A 15562-nucleotide genomic window follows, 5' to 3' on the forward strand; every position below is an offset into this window, starting at 1 on the left:
GACCACTTACATTCCTTCTAAATGCTCCTGAGAATGACTGGACAATTTTACATAACCACCAGCGCAAGGTATCGGGAGATACTTTAGCGGCGCTTGTGCAAACAATATCTAGTGTGCTAAGAATTTGTTACCGATGATTAGATACCTAATAATTTTTCACTCTCTTAAAGACTTGAAGCACACCAGCAGTAAGTGTAAGAGGTTAAGTTGATGGTTCTCGGAGAGGCGGATATAGACACCTTTCAAAGGTAGGCAAGAGCGTGATTCCCTGGAGCATTATGAAATGCCCTTCAAAATAAGTAGAAAAGGTAAGTGATAGTAAAGTGTTCTATTTAAGCTATACTCACAGAAACCGTTGAGGAATTGAATTTTAAAGGAGCAGTGGCGTATGCAAAAAATAATCTGGGGATATTGTTTTTAATGTACAAAAACAAATCTGATTCATTTCAATCGGGGCAAAGAAATTAGTAAATGATCTGGGGCTAAATAGAGGTGTAAGAAAGAGTTGCAAGGGGTGGCAGCGCCTCAGGCTAATAGTTTTACATTTTTATTGTCAAACATAAATAAATAGCAAATAGCAACTGAACAAAAAATAGCATTTTTAATAAAATATTTTATCGGTATGAAAAAGCTGCCAGTCGCTTCTACTTATCTGTTATGTGTGACATTGCTTAAAATTAAACAATATCCCACAAAATTTGCCTAATCTCTAATCTGTTAGAAGATAAGAAGATAAATTGTCATCGCCAATGACCAATTGCTTTTTAGCCATTGCAGAACGGTTAAGTCCTCTTAAGTGGAAACTTAATTAAAACTGTAAATATGAAAGCTTTACATGATGCTTCGCTGTCTGTATATTCTTCAGTTCTGTCAAAGGAATCAAGTTGCAAGCCTAATAAAAAAAATCGAATCAATCTCTTGGCACAGAGCTTGATGCTAATCTCTTTGTTGATTCCGAATTCATTAATTTCTTTTTAAATGTTTCTCGACACATTGACCCCTGTATTAAAAAAAAAAAAAAAACTTTTGAAAACACAGTTGCAAAACAACCATTTCTAACGCCTTGAAGAACTGGATTCTAGCAATGGCTTCCACATCGCACGGGAATAACATGCGGAATACTTTTGTTGCTTTAACATTAAATCTTCCATTAACATTACTAATCCCGACGAATCCCTTACTTTGCAAGCCATTAAATCAAGTAGAAAACTGGCAAGACAGATAAATACCCTCTGAGCGGAAAAGCCGGAGAAAATGACCGGCTCAGAATTTGCAAGAAGTGAAGTCCCTTGGGCGAAAATGCGTTTACAAAGTTCGAGAAAGCGAGAATTCAGTTGCACAGAATTATGCGACAGTAATAGTCGCAGTTAAAATCTTTTTATGCTGCACATAATGACCACAAATTTCACCGCAAAGGTCCTTTATATCAGAATCATAGGGAGAGAGATTATAGTTGTGTTTTCTTTCTAGAAATCATCATAACAATCAATTTAGTAGCTTAAAGCTAATATGAGGGTTAAAGTTTAGACGACAACTAAAAAGTAGTGCAAGATAGCGTGCAACATTTTCTCTAAGAGTGGTGTTAAATTAAATTGACTACTGAGCGCTTCCATTTTGGAAGATTAAATGCCAATTGTGTAGTTAGAGTATGAATTGGGGCATTAATACTTCTCCTTGTGGGACACCTTGATAACAGAGAGTATGAATAGCACTTCCTTCTCTCTCTCAGGCAAAAATGCCAGTCAGGAAGATTGACTAAAATTAGATAGTAAGAAATGGAAGCGACTATTTAAATTTATACATTCATGGAAGGCATTCTTTATCGAAAACTTGTGTTCCACATCGTAGAATGCTGAAGTTTCTCCATTTTTTTTTTATAGCAATGGCTATTCCATAGTCATTTGGTGGTACAGATATGTATAGTGGAGTAATGAAGGAAGCCAAACTGATGGATAAGGGAGAAAATGAGGATTTTGAATGATTGGTAGTTTATTAGTAAAAGTAAACTAATTAAGGAAGGGGAGTATGTAGTGGGGCGGTAAGAGGGGCTAGTTGTATAGACTGCGGGTTTTTAAAATAATTTATTACCGAAAATTTTTAGCCTATTGGAAAGTAAACAAAACATATTATGCAATGAAAAGGAAGCTTGCTGATGCTGATGGTGATTTAACCTCTGAGGCGAGTAATAAAGTTAGAGAAAGTACATAAGATTCTTTAAGTTTCATCAATAATAATTTGGACCAGCACGTTCTCATGGGGTTCAAATACTATCGCTAATTGTCTGGCAAACGAACACTTGGGCTATTTATAATTTATTCATTTTACAAAATTATCAAGAATAGAGGTAAATATTGCATAAAACAGCTAAAATATCTGAAATTGTCAAATGTGAAAGGGGAGATACGATATTTCCGGTACTTTAAAAATCCCCACTTAAGGGCCGGCAATTTATCTTTGGCAGTGGTCATTGTCTTATGATTCCAAAAGGCTCTTGACTGCAAGTATAATTGACTCTGCAAACTTAAACATACGGAAGTAAACAAACCGATATCTTATCAATTCTACAAATCTCCCATTTTTTTTTTTACTTTTTTATTTTTAAAAATTTCATTCGCCAGAAATATAACACTGAATTTCCAGAATCTACTTTAAAAACAAAAAATCGGATTTCATAAAAAAGGAATTAAATTAAAAGTACTTCAATTTACCTTTTTAACTCTAGTAAGTAATCTCTGTAGTTTTATTTTGTTTTTTGTCGTACTAACCTTATTTTGGTCCACCCAGTACAGATAAAACCCATTTTCGTCAACTCGCAAGGTAACCGGAGTTCCTGAAACTGAATCCTAAAAAACAAAAAACAGTGAGTTAAAGCGATAATGTTTTTTTTATGAATTAAATGTATTTTCTTTTCCAAAACTACTCTTCTCCACAAATTATCGACGCGAATGACCTGTTTCTGTTTATACTTTAACCTAGTAAGCCACAGTGTAGGGCAAAATTGTTCCTAAAAGATACAAAAAAAAAACATTCAGGCCATAGTATGATATATTTCAAAGAAACAGGGGAACACCTTCTTTCATTCGCCTAAAAATGAATATATGAGTAAATTTGCAAGCAACCGCAATTACCTTTACATTAATTAATTAGTATAAAATAGCACGGTTTAAAGTGGCTAATAGAATAGATCTTATATTTAGACAAAACAAATTTAGAAGAAAAACTCTAGTACTAAAAATATGTACAAACCAAGTGGTTCAACATTTACAAAACTTTTTATTCATTTTCTTTACTTGTACTATTTATTAAAAGAAAGAAGTAAATTAAAAATAGGATCCCATGATAATCTAAGTCTCAATAGAGGTTCAACGAAATAGCCAAAATATTTCTTATTCTTAGCTAATTATCTAACAAAATATTAGATGTAGTTAGTCCTCTAATGCAGAGTTCCTGCATACTATTTCACGAATATTAAATTAAATGTGGATTTTGTTTAGTTGTGAAATCAACAAGTGAATCCAACTAGAAAAGCCTTGACAAAATAAGGTGTGGGCAACTTCTCCTACACATGCAAAATTAAAAGCTTCAACAGGTAGGTAATAATGTGAGAAAAGGGTCCCAGCACAATCGAACAGTTAACCCTACCTCATATAAAAATATAAACTATGATAACAGGTATTGGTTGCTCACCTCATCCCATTTTATGAATTTCTCTCCTTCCAATAAGCTCTTATGAACATCTAGCGTTTTTAATTGGACCGCCAGGGGTGCTTTAGAGGTGGACATTGTTCAGCTGCTAGATATTTACTTTTTTCTCAGATCCGATAGTGATCATGGGAGCCTTCTACTCCAAAGCGGCTTGTCTTTTGCATTTTGAGATCATAGCTTATAAAAATTGCTGAACTGAACCTTAAATCTAGGCACAACCTTTAACAACATGTCACAAGTTAATATGCTCTCCTGCCAGCACTTGTGTAATATAGACCAAATTATGTATATACATAAATCACATGGGGAAGGGAGACAAGGGGAGGGTCTTAGCTGCCTTCCCCTAGTGAGCCCTGTGCCCTGTTTGTGCACTTGAACATCAGCAGCATATTTAAGGTTACGTGGAGCTCCACACCACAACAGTACTCTCAGCACCGCGCGACCGCACTGCTTGGTGCCTCAACTATGGCACTCGGCCTCGCTCTGCAAGCCAACCTCGTTGCGCATGTGCCGTACGTATCCTCGCTAGCATAACCTGTTACAGCAACTACAACCAGTTGATAACTTCTGGTGACGGTGGTAGAAACTAGTAGGATCGCGCGTAATTAATTGGAAAAAAGCGCCTACTAACTTAAAACCCTTCAACATAATTTGAGGATATAAGTAGTAATACAATTTTTGAAATATATGATCAATTATAGTTATAGAGGGTTATCTTTTCTAAATTGAATTGGTAAATTATTCAATGGCCTTCTTTCGGATATATTATCATTATATATATGCATTTTTCGTTGAGCTGAGAGCCGAATTTGAATCTATTAATCGAGAGGCCCTCTATTTAAAATTACTTAATGCTGGCGTTTCTTTTCGATTTGTGACGTGCTGAGCAATATCTACTTTGGATCTGTCTCTTCTATCTTGGCACCTGGCGGAAAATCCGAGTCGTTTGGAGTGAAAAGTGGCGTGAGGCTAGGGTGTCTTCTAAGTCCATTTTTTAAAAATATGATTTAACGCGCGTCAGTATCTGAGGTTATTGGCGCTCTCCGGACAGTGTCCTAACGTTACAGACAACACTCTTCATCACGGCCAGTGAGCTGTAAGAAGCTCCCTAGCAAGAGAAAATCTAAGGTCCAGTAGCTGGATTCGAACCCGGGACCTCCGCGTGGGAACCCAATACGCTAACCGCATAGATAATCCCTTCCCTACCTAGGTCCACTATTGTTTTCATTATATATTAACGATATTATAGATAAACTTGAGTTTGGAGTAAATGTGGGAAATGAATTAATCAAAGCCCTACTTTACGCCGACGACTTTGTCTTGATCGCTAGAAATCCCCAGGGCCTTCAGCATACTGGAAAGTGGAACAGTACTGTGAGAAATGGAATCTTGTGGTTAATTTGAAAAAATCAAAAATCATGATATTCCGAAATGGCGGTCGCCTTGGATCAATGAAAGGAGGTTTTAAAGAGCACGGAAAATAAATACTGTTAACCAGTAAATGTATTTGGGAGTAACATTTGCTTCTCAATTATCGTTACAAACCCCACTTCCTGAAAGAGGTGGTCTTCTAAACTGGCTTTCCACGTTGTGTGAAAAAGATTGATCAGTGACCCCCAGTAAACTTAAGCTCAAAATTACAGGTTTTTAATGAGTGGGGTTAGAAGAGTTTGAGCGCGTTGAAAGGGTTCTTTGTTAGGAAGTTGTTTCAGCTTCGTAATTATACTCCTTCGTATATATTACTCTTGGAGACGGGACTAAATTCTCTTTTTGTGTATACTTTTGAACTTCATGCCCAGTACATAGAAAAAGTTTTGAGTATGGACCTTCATAGATACCCCGGATAGTTGCTGAAGAAATAAAAGAAGCTATCTCCTGGGCTGGAAGATGGGGGGGGGGAGATTTGGCCGGTAGATGTGGAGTGTCTATACCCTCACCTTGTTAATTAGCACAAGTGATCGCGCCACCCTCAGATCTCAGACTGGGAGCTTAGTAGTCCAAGTGAGGGTGGACGCACGACCGATCACATTTAGTCCATTAACAGACAAGACAGAAGACACACCAACCCTCTAATGATGTAAAACAGTATATTGTAAATTAGGTAAATATTTTTGTAAATTTTCGTTACATTATACATATCCATTGTAATATAATTAAGTGGTAATATAATTGTTAACCCACTATAAATATGTTCCACAGCCCTGAAGATGACCTAGTCCCTAGGTCGAAAGCTCGGCAGAATAAAGTTTATAATGACCGAAACTGGCATTAATTTTTCATCCTATTGCAGATAACTCAAACTTCATATTTCGTGGTCTACCTTCTAAGGACCGGATGGTAACGAAGCTGCGGAAATTAAACAGGAAGAACTATTATTATTTTTTTTTTTTTTTGGCGCATCAACAGCTGAGGTCATTAGCGCCCGGAGCTTTTTCCAGTGCACTGCCGGCCTCCGGACAGTGTTCTCTCGTTACAGACAACACTGTCCATCACCGGACAGTGAACTGTAAGAAGCTCCTAGGAAGAGAAAATCTAAGGGTCAGCTGCTGGATTCGAACCCGGGACCTCCGCGTGGGAGTCCAGTATGCTAACCTCATAGCTAATCCCTTCCCTAAGAACTATTATTTTTTTTTTTTTTAAAAGTTAGTTTTTTAAAAAAAATGTTCCTGTTGTTTTCGAGATAATATGAAAAAAAAAAACTATTATTATTTTTTTTTTCATATTATCTCGAAAACAACAGGAACATTTTTTAAAAAACTTGGCAAAAGTAGACTTACGTATTTAATTTGGAACATTTTTCAATAAAAATATAGTGTGGACACTTGTGAGAAAGAGAGGGAGCAGACTTCTTTGGTGAAGCCGTTAATCCAGCTTCTACACAGCTGTGGCAAACCAGGACTTTGTCCTAAACTCTGCTCTGGGAGTGCTCAAAATCTTCCAGGTTTTATCTTGATTGACATTTAATGACACAGTCGGTATCACCGAAAGACGTGGCAAGGGCACGGAGACTTTTTACTTTATTATTTTTTAAGATACCCTCTATGTTACTCAGAGATTGCACAAAAATTTCAGCTTTCGAGAATTATTTTTCTCTATTATTTTTTTTCTCTCTCTTTTTTCATAATAAGTATTCTTAATCCCACTTCTCATATTCTTTCATTTATTCAATAACTTATGAGACGTCCACCCCGCCTTAGGCCAAGATTATTTAGTTATCGGTATAATTTCTAAATATTCTCTAATTTTTAATATATCGTTCACCGTAATGAAAGATACCGTTATGCAGTCTTCTGGTTCATACAATGAGGACAATTCCCTATAAACTTTGTTTTCAGAGTTTTGCAACCAACGACAATATATTCTAATAGGTATGTACAATAATATTAAGGAGGATTAAACTGATTCTGAGTTAAAAGAAAATTTTTTAATCTAAAGTTGCACATCACTTTGGATTTTCACTTTTTAAGATTTTAACACAACTAACTCCGACTACTTTCTCTAACATTTTTATATAGATTATATTCGCATTGATCTGTATAACTTGAGGAAAAAATTCGGTATAATTGGAAAGTGTAAGGTTAAGAATAACTAAGAACTTTGAGAATTGTTTGAGAAAAACCTGAACGTATTCACACATTATTATGGATTATCTTGCATTTATCATTCTGGAAAAGTTATGTTTAAAACAAGTGAAAAACTCATTATTATATTATCAATTTTCAAAAATAATTTTTCCAGTATAAAAATTGTCAGTTATACCATACTGGTGTTGGTATGGTGGATATGGTTGATATGGTAGTTGTGGTATGGTTTAAATCAAAATAGATTTACAGCTTCAGCTACTTTTGTGAGTTGGATAGATTTAAAGTGTTAAATACAAGTATTTGTCACATGCGCTGACAAAAAAATGAATTTAAAATAATTAAACTTTTGTGATTTGCCTGAAGTTGCTTTGAATTATAATCATTTATTTTTTTAATTTGTTGAATCCCAACTTGGCTTAAGGACAGTGATTGCAATGTTGGCCACTAGACACCAACACCTGCTGGGCAATTCTCTGAATGGCTTTCTTTATTTTATTTTTTTCAGTTTTCTCTCCGAATCTAGTTTGTCTGACACTGTTTCCAATAACCCAATAATTTTTACTTAATGTGAAAAATATTCGTCAATGGGACAAAAAAATAATTATTGTTTCCATTTCAGAAACAAGAAGGTGAATAACAAGAAAATTAAAAACTCATATTCAAAATAATTGTAGAAAGCTGAAATTTAGTACAGTCTTTGAGTAACATACAGTGTATCTTAACAAATAATTAAGTAAAAAGTCTCCGTGCCCATAAAATCTAAGTTGTTGGCCAAAAATTTTCAAGAACGGTTGCCCTATAACAAACGCAGGCAGGTGTTTCTAGACGACCGAGCTACAACTCTGTGGACCATTGCAGTGATTACTGATGAAGTAGTGCGATCATTCACTCTGAATACAGTGATTTTTGTTTTTTTTCGACCGTTGTTGATAGATGATTTTTGGTGAATATCGAGGTGAGGTCTTGAATAAAAACAACTTTTTTGCTTTATACCAACGTTTCGGTAATTTTTACTACCTTATTCAGGGTCTGTACAAAAGGAATATTACACTAATATAGATAAAATGGAAAAAATAAAAATAAATAAATAAAAATTATTTCTAAAACACAAAATTTAAATAGATAAATATAATTTGGAAAGACTTACATTATAAAAAAAAGTTTGTGAAGTTCAATGTAGAGCTACGAGTATATCATCATAACTGTTAAGGAATTCACGGAAAAGCGGGTTTATATAGAGGTAAGGGAGGGGTGAAAACAATAGGGCTGGAAAAAACAATTTTATCTATATTAGTGTAATATTCCTTTTGTACAGACCCTGAAGAAGGTAGTAAAAATTACCGAAACGTTGGTATAAAGCAAAAAAGTTGTTTTTATTCAAGACCGCACCTCGATATTCACCAAAAATCATCTGAATACAGTCTTGATTGACAAAGAAGCAAGCAAGGCAATGATTATGGGCACTGCAGTCCCCCTAAATCACTTTTTTTCCCATGTTGTGACTGATAAAAAACAGTCACTCACAGATGATCTACGGGTATTACTACCTTCAAAAATTTGAGGAAGTTCTTCTGGTAGTTTCGTGCAATGGAATGGTCATCGAAGATAGTAGAAAGCAATGTGAAGCGGAATTTGCGCTACACGCAGAAAGCTGCAATGATTCTCGAAGATTATTCTGCTGTATTTATTTTTTTAACCCAAATTATAGTTTTTAATTCAAATGGGCCCACTACTTTTCACATTATTATGTGTGGAGCGGCTAGATTAACTTCAGGGGCACTTCTTGATTATGGCGAATGCATAATAGATAGTTTGATGTATGCCTAAGTAGATGTCTGAAGTCCATATGTAAAACAGCCTATTAACATCTATGGGCCTATTGCAATGTCATCATTATTAAGTAAACAGGCTAAATAGAAATATCTAATAATATTTATCTATTTTCATCAAGGCTAATTTCGGTTCTTTCAGCTAAAAAATATCATCAATACCTTAAAAGTTTCGTAGGAGTTCCAAATATGACCAAAAAAGGTTCCATTGGAAAGTAACTTAACAGAACAATATTTCAAATCGTAATTTTAGGAAGATAATTGTGAAAGTTTACTTTGTTACAGACTATCCACTCACTAATTATTTAACAAATATCAAGAGTCGTTTCTTATTATATTATTTAAAGTTGGAGCTAGATATAAAATTTGCATCACATATTGGAGCTAAAACTAATTCATATAATTTGATGATGACTCCAAGAAGATCCGGATATGTTTACAAGGCTAATTTCGGTTCTTTCAGCTAAAAAATATTATACATTTCACACGAGCATATTGTTTGAGATGAAAATTCATGATACAAGTATGATTAAAGCCATTGTTATGTATTATAGTACTTATATGTACAATGTTAGTAATACTGTTATTAATAGGTTATTGGTCTAGTGGCTATGGAGATGTAAGGGGGAAATCCCCCTTCGAATCCCGAACTACTCTACCTAGAAGGAAATAGCTACTTTTTATTTGTTAGAAAAAAATAATAGCAAACTATGCTGGGGTGATAATCTAAGGCCCAGTTGGGATGATAATCTAAGCCTCAGACGTTACAGAGCCCTATTGCTGCTTATATTCGTTCTATCCATCCATGTATTTTGTACGGTCAGCTCTTCCCTTAATCCGCACTTACTATAATCACAAATCTTGTGATATAAATTTAAAATGCGAGATCAATGTTTTATGATTTTATTTTTTGTGATGTTAGTAGAGTGCAGTTTTACTCTTGAGTACAGTGTAAATAAATGTCTTTTGAGACGTAAACCATATTTTATGTTAATGAAATGATGAAATTAATAATTCATCATCCAGAACCTCCTATTTTCTTGGACTTTACTTCCAGTAACTTGTTAAGTTCCATGACTACTTACTTTCTCATCTTTAAAATGTTCCTGAAAAAAGTACAATATTTATTAAAATAAATAACCTTAACATCAAGGGTTCTGGCAATTGGTAACACTTTCTATGGAAAATTAATTTAAAAGCGTTTTCGGTTGAGAGTGGGGGCGTGCATTCTTGTAATGTTTCATGCCAATCAGTGCCCTGTACGGTCTCATTTCCTGCTAAATATTATAATATTTAATATAGGAGTTATAATATAGGGATTAAATACGATAGCAAAATTTAAAATTTGACTAGAAGGGTCTTTGTACACTTCTCAATCCTACACTTGTTGACAGCGAGCATTCCGAATTACCTTCACGTAGAACCAGTGACAAGCCACACACACCATGTCCGGAAATCAGCGTCACTAAAAACGTAGGCTACTTAATAGTTGCAAAATCTCACCACAAGAAATACCAACCTCTGGCGTCTTTAAGCATGACATCTTTGTAAAAATGCAATGACTTCATTGCAGTATTTTCTTCTTCAGGGCTGGCTCCTCTAGTTGAGCAAGTAATATTTCCACACTAAACATGATTGTAAGTTGCGTCTGGAATGTAGGTAGCCAACGGCAACCAAGATAGGAAAACAAAAAATAATAAATATATGCCCAAAATAGGTTATTTTATTCCTACTAAGATATTACATTTTTTTTTTTTTTGAAAAATTGGTAATTATTTTTTTCGTAAAGAAAATTGTTTAATTGGACTATAAGTACTTCTCTGTTTACCAATACTTTTTCCAACAATAATAAAAAGAAAAAATATATCTAAGATATTAAAGTAATTTAGCAGGCTACGGTACAAATTATAGAATTGTGTTTTGCGATCTCTCTTGTCTACAAACAATTTGTTGTAAGTAAGATGGAATTAAACATACCATTTGGCCGACCAACACAATTATCAATTGAACATATTATATACAAATTATTGGAAACATGTGTTCCAGTCAAACTGAAAATTTACTCAATAAAAACTGCTTGATTAATCAATTACGAATTCCAATAAGCAAGAAAAGAAAATAAAATGAAAAAGATAATAAATGAAAATAATAAAAACTAAAAATGATACTATTTTAACTTCCTGAGTGGTTATTGCCATGCAACCTTGTGCTAATGGCCTTACAATCAAAATCTGTAAAAGTAGCAACCAAATATGTGTAAAATAGTGTAACAAAGAAAATTCTAGAAAAAATAGAGCTAATTAAAATGAAAGTCAAAGGCCTTTTTGCACTACAAGTGCAGATTTATAAACTTGACAGGGAAAACAAGTACTTTTAAAATGTGAGCTATGTTTTAGAAAACACAAGAGTCTGATTATCTCACCAAAGTGATTATACACTGCTTTCTTCATTTCATTTTAAGTACATCAGTTTCATTTGGTAATTGGCCCTTATTTTTTTAATAAATTCAATAATAAATTTATTAATTTCAAAATGCAACTCAAATATATGACAGCAACAAATTTTAGTGACCAAATCAGTGACACTCATCCAATCGTTCTGTAACTGTTGTTAAATTAAATATATATTTATCTATAAAGACACACACATATTATAATATTATACTACAGAAGTTTATACATTAATTAATCATTGGCTTTGAACAAAAATAACCCTAAATTTACTGGCCAATAAAATCATCACATTTTTACTTTATTTTTTGAAAAACTTTATTTTTTAGGAACAATTCTTTTTAAAAAATAAAATGTTTAACATAATTTAAAAATGACAAATAAATTGACTACTTATGAACATAACGTAAAACAAACAAAAAATCATTAGTAAAAGAAAAAAAAAAGTTATAAACACTATGAACAAAACTAAAAAAAAAATCTCCTTGAATGAAGCTGTTTCAAAACTAGTTAGAAATAAGACGATAATAATAATAGTAAAATATAAGATTAAAAAAAAAAATAATAATAAATATATATATATATATAGGTAGAAACTAAAAGATATGCAACTATTCCCAGCCTATGGCTTTGCTTCTTGTGTGACAATTTGAAAAATATTTATAGGATAAAATAAAATACCTCTTTGGTCTTCTTGTTTTGGTCGTTATTTTCACTTTCCAAACGATATTTGAATGAAACATCACCCACCGACTACACAGTGTAAAGAGATTTACCGTCCACTATCTACATTAAATAACTATAAAACATTGAAAACAAAATTTTATAATTCTTTTTTCAATTTTAATATACAGACAAGAAAGCTTTTTCTTTTTTTAAAAAAATTAACTTTTATAGGTTGTACATTTCAATTTGTTTAAAGTAATTGTGCCATGTGTTGTGACTAACATGGTGAACTCCCTCTAAATTCTGTAACCTAAGCAAATGCCTTTTTCCAATTTTATAAATATGTTATAATTCTGTAGACATCAAATAATTAGATACCTTCCGACAAGTAATGTACACGATTCTTCATAAATGTTTCAGACTCTTGTGGAATGGACGTTTTAGATAGAAGGCTTCCATCAGAAGGATATGTATTCCTTCAGGATGTGGTCTGAGTTTCTAAGCGATTCCTTTTAGGCGCTGTCAAGGAATGAGATAGGAATATTTGAGCAGCAAGCCCTAGACACTTGACGTCTTAACGAACTTGAAAACAAGGTTCGTACAGTGGATGCTCGCTGTTCCTGTGAGTGTTGAGGAATGCCACAGAAAATGTAGATACACTTCCCTTGAGAAAACTGGAGCATATTGGAGTTATTACTTTAGAAGAAGTAATTGTATTGTTTTACAAGAAACTTCCAGGATTTAAATGGTTCAGAAGTTGCAATTTGAAGAATGCAAACAATGAAATGGAGGGGAACTTAGAAGGGGTATCATACGCCATATTGATCTCAACAAAGCTTACAATTACGGAAAAAACTGAAGTATTTTGTAATTTATCCACAACAAAAAAATTTGACACTTATACATTATTTTATTTCTCCTGGTAGCTCTAAACCTCTCTTTCAATAAATAAATATGGCACATAGAGAATAATCTTCTTTTTTTTCTGATTCCCAACGAACCAACGACAGATTAAATAATATTTAAATTAATTGAAATGAGCTGGGAAGGAGCTTTGCTATCTAAATGCCGGTTGGAAACCTACAAAAAATTCGTAGTTATTATATATGGATCGGCTAGAAACCTGGCGATTTAAGCCCTTTCGGGCCACTGCTGACTTAGGAGGGATTGGAGTTCCCAAGGTCAAGAAGAGTCCATATAGTGTAATGTGTCAGTGTGAAGGGATTGAGCAGATGAGAGTTCGGCTCTTCACACAAGAAAAACTTGCTGTTATGGTTGTCCCACGAGCCTTTCTCCGAACTTCCAAGTCTAGTCAAACACTTCAGGACTAGAGATGTGGCTCTAACTGTGGATGATCAAATCGCGTTCATGAGCACACAGTTTAAGCTGAAAAACTTTCCCTGGGGATATAACTGACTCTGCGTGCTCTGTTGGAAGTATGTGAAGTGCATATTTTGAGGGAGAGAGCAACATTGAAAATAAAAATAAACTAGAGAGTATCCAATCCTAGTTAATTAATTATTCTTGTTTTACAATGACAAGACTACAGCTGTGACAGTGGCCTATACATCTAGTCTTCTTCCATGTTTTTTTGTACTTGACATTAATTGCAATGCGGAAACAATTTCTAAATCTACTGTAAAGTTTACTTCTGTTCACTGAAAGCGTATCAAACTCACAGCCTGCAAGCTTTGCGCCTATCCAATATTTCCATTTCAACAAAGCCTTGGTCAAAATTTCGTAAAATCTAATCATTCCATAGATTTTACCTTAATTCTTGTAAAACTGTATTTCTCCCACATCAAAAGCTTGAAAAAAAATTATGGAAATATGTCCGACATTTTACAATATTAAAAAACAAAAAAAAATGGCAACAGAAAAGTGATCGAAGCCCAGTGCAAGGAAGATAGCAATTAATTCCATAATTTTTTAATTTCATGAAATAAAACTGTACTTTTAAGATAATTATTATTTGCTTATTATTAAATTATTATTTCTTTTGCACCCCATACTAAGACCCTCTTTATCGGGGACGAGTTAGCTTTTTAGTTTGACACTCTTTGTTTAACGTACTTCTCACTAAAAACTGTGGATATTAATATTAAAAAAATAGTGATGGAGAACTGATTGGACGGGGGAAAGCGCATAATCTTACACTGCGTACAATATTACTTCAGAGGATCAGTTTTATTACTAAACCTTACAATATGTCATATTGCAGAAACTGACCTCCTAATCAGCATATTGAAATATTGGCCACGGATGTCTCAATGCAGAAGTTTGGATTATCTTGTTATTTGACAAATTTTAATGAAGAATAGTTTACAATTTACCCGCAGTCTTCCCTAGGTAACTTTGTTTTTGATAACCAATATCAATTTCAAATAATATTATTTATGTTGGAAGCAGATTGAAAAATGAAGTAGATTTAAAGTTTGTTCTGACCAACGTTACTTCATGATGAACAGTCCCGAACTTCAAGAAACACTTATTTACCCAACTGGTCTAGGGATGGCACTGCAGACAAAAGAGTTTCTGCTTTCTCTACAATGTGAATTAAACATTACGTAAAATGGTAAAGTGTATTTTCCATAAAATCTAAGAAAAATAAAGTATCTCTAGAAAATGTAAAGAGTTATCAGGAGCTATTTCGTATTGATCAAATGATAATTCAGCAAAGTGAGATTAAGAAACATTAACAACAACAACAAACAAATGAAAAGTGAAAACTAATAATTATAAGTAAGGGTATTTTAAAAAGACTGTTGTTCAGCAACATATTAACAACAAGACACAGTGAGCAGTGTGTGTACATCTACTAAATCTTCTAACACATAAACTGCTTGACTATGACACACATTTTTTTCTTTAATTATTTTCTCTTTTTTTCTGTTTATATAATATATATAACACAATATATATATATATATATATACTTTTAATTAAATACAATATAAGGCTATAAGGCATTTTATAAAACTAGTCATACGGTAGCACCTATTCAATTTGTTTTAGCTTTATACATGATCATTATTAAAAGTGAGGTGCCCTCCGCAATATTAAAGATCCTGGCAGTAATTCATTTTTTTAAAAAAGCGGGAAAAAGAGACCAAATAGTAAACGCAATACTATTGGGCACGCAATTAGAGTACACAGAGTAGATTCAGTAGGGTAACTTTTTGTCAAATCTAGAATGTTAATAAATAATCAAATCTAGACCGATTCTTCTGGGATAACTATAATAATTAGAAAAGTGGTAAAGGATTTTTCGCCTATCTTCTCTCATTCGTGATTACTATATAATTTTTTCCGTTTGCATTTCCTTTGT

At 33.5% G+C, this 15562-nt stretch overlaps 2 protein-coding genes across 18 annotated transcripts in view; both read right to left on the bottom strand.

The window, feature by feature from the left end:
- The window catches only part of Plc21C (Phospholipase C at 21C), a 49078-nt gene extending 44891 nt beyond the window's left edge, over window positions 1–4187 (bottom strand). Inside the window, exons 1-2 of one of the 2 annotated variants that reach the window (XM_074134627.1) lie at window positions 3688–4187; window positions 2766–2843 (exon numbers count right to left, since the gene is read on the bottom strand). In XM_074134627.1, the coding sequence (XP_073990728.1) occupies window positions 2766–2843; window positions 3688–3783 (174 nt within the window). In that variant the 5' untranslated portion in view covers window positions 3784–4187. The remainder of the gene's footprint in view (window positions 1–2765; window positions 2844–3687) is intronic. The other variant, XM_074134628.1, reaches the window with a different exon arrangement.
- A 5820-nt stretch (window positions 4188–10007) lies between these two features.
- LOC141457520 (CUGBP Elav-like family member 1-A) overlaps window positions 10008–15562 on the bottom strand; it is a 585923-nt gene continuing 580368 nt past the window's right edge. For 14 of the 16 annotated variants that reach the window (XM_074134647.1, XM_074134641.1, XM_074134650.1 and 11 more), the window contains one exon: window positions 10822–12367. The gene's annotated coding sequence lies outside the window, so the exon portion shown is untranslated. Of the gene's footprint in view, window positions 10225–10637; window positions 10767–10821; window positions 12368–15562 lie in introns of those variants that run through there. The other 2 variants (XM_074134630.1, XM_074134632.1) reach the window with 2 other exon arrangements.

This window comes from Rhodnius prolixus, unplaced genomic scaffold, assembly GCF_049639745.1.
Source record: "Rhodnius prolixus isolate KJV_2025 unplaced genomic scaffold, Rpr scaffold_22, whole genome shotgun sequence".
Classification (NCBI taxonomy): Eukaryota; Metazoa; Arthropoda; class Insecta; order Hemiptera; family Reduviidae; genus Rhodnius; species Rhodnius prolixus.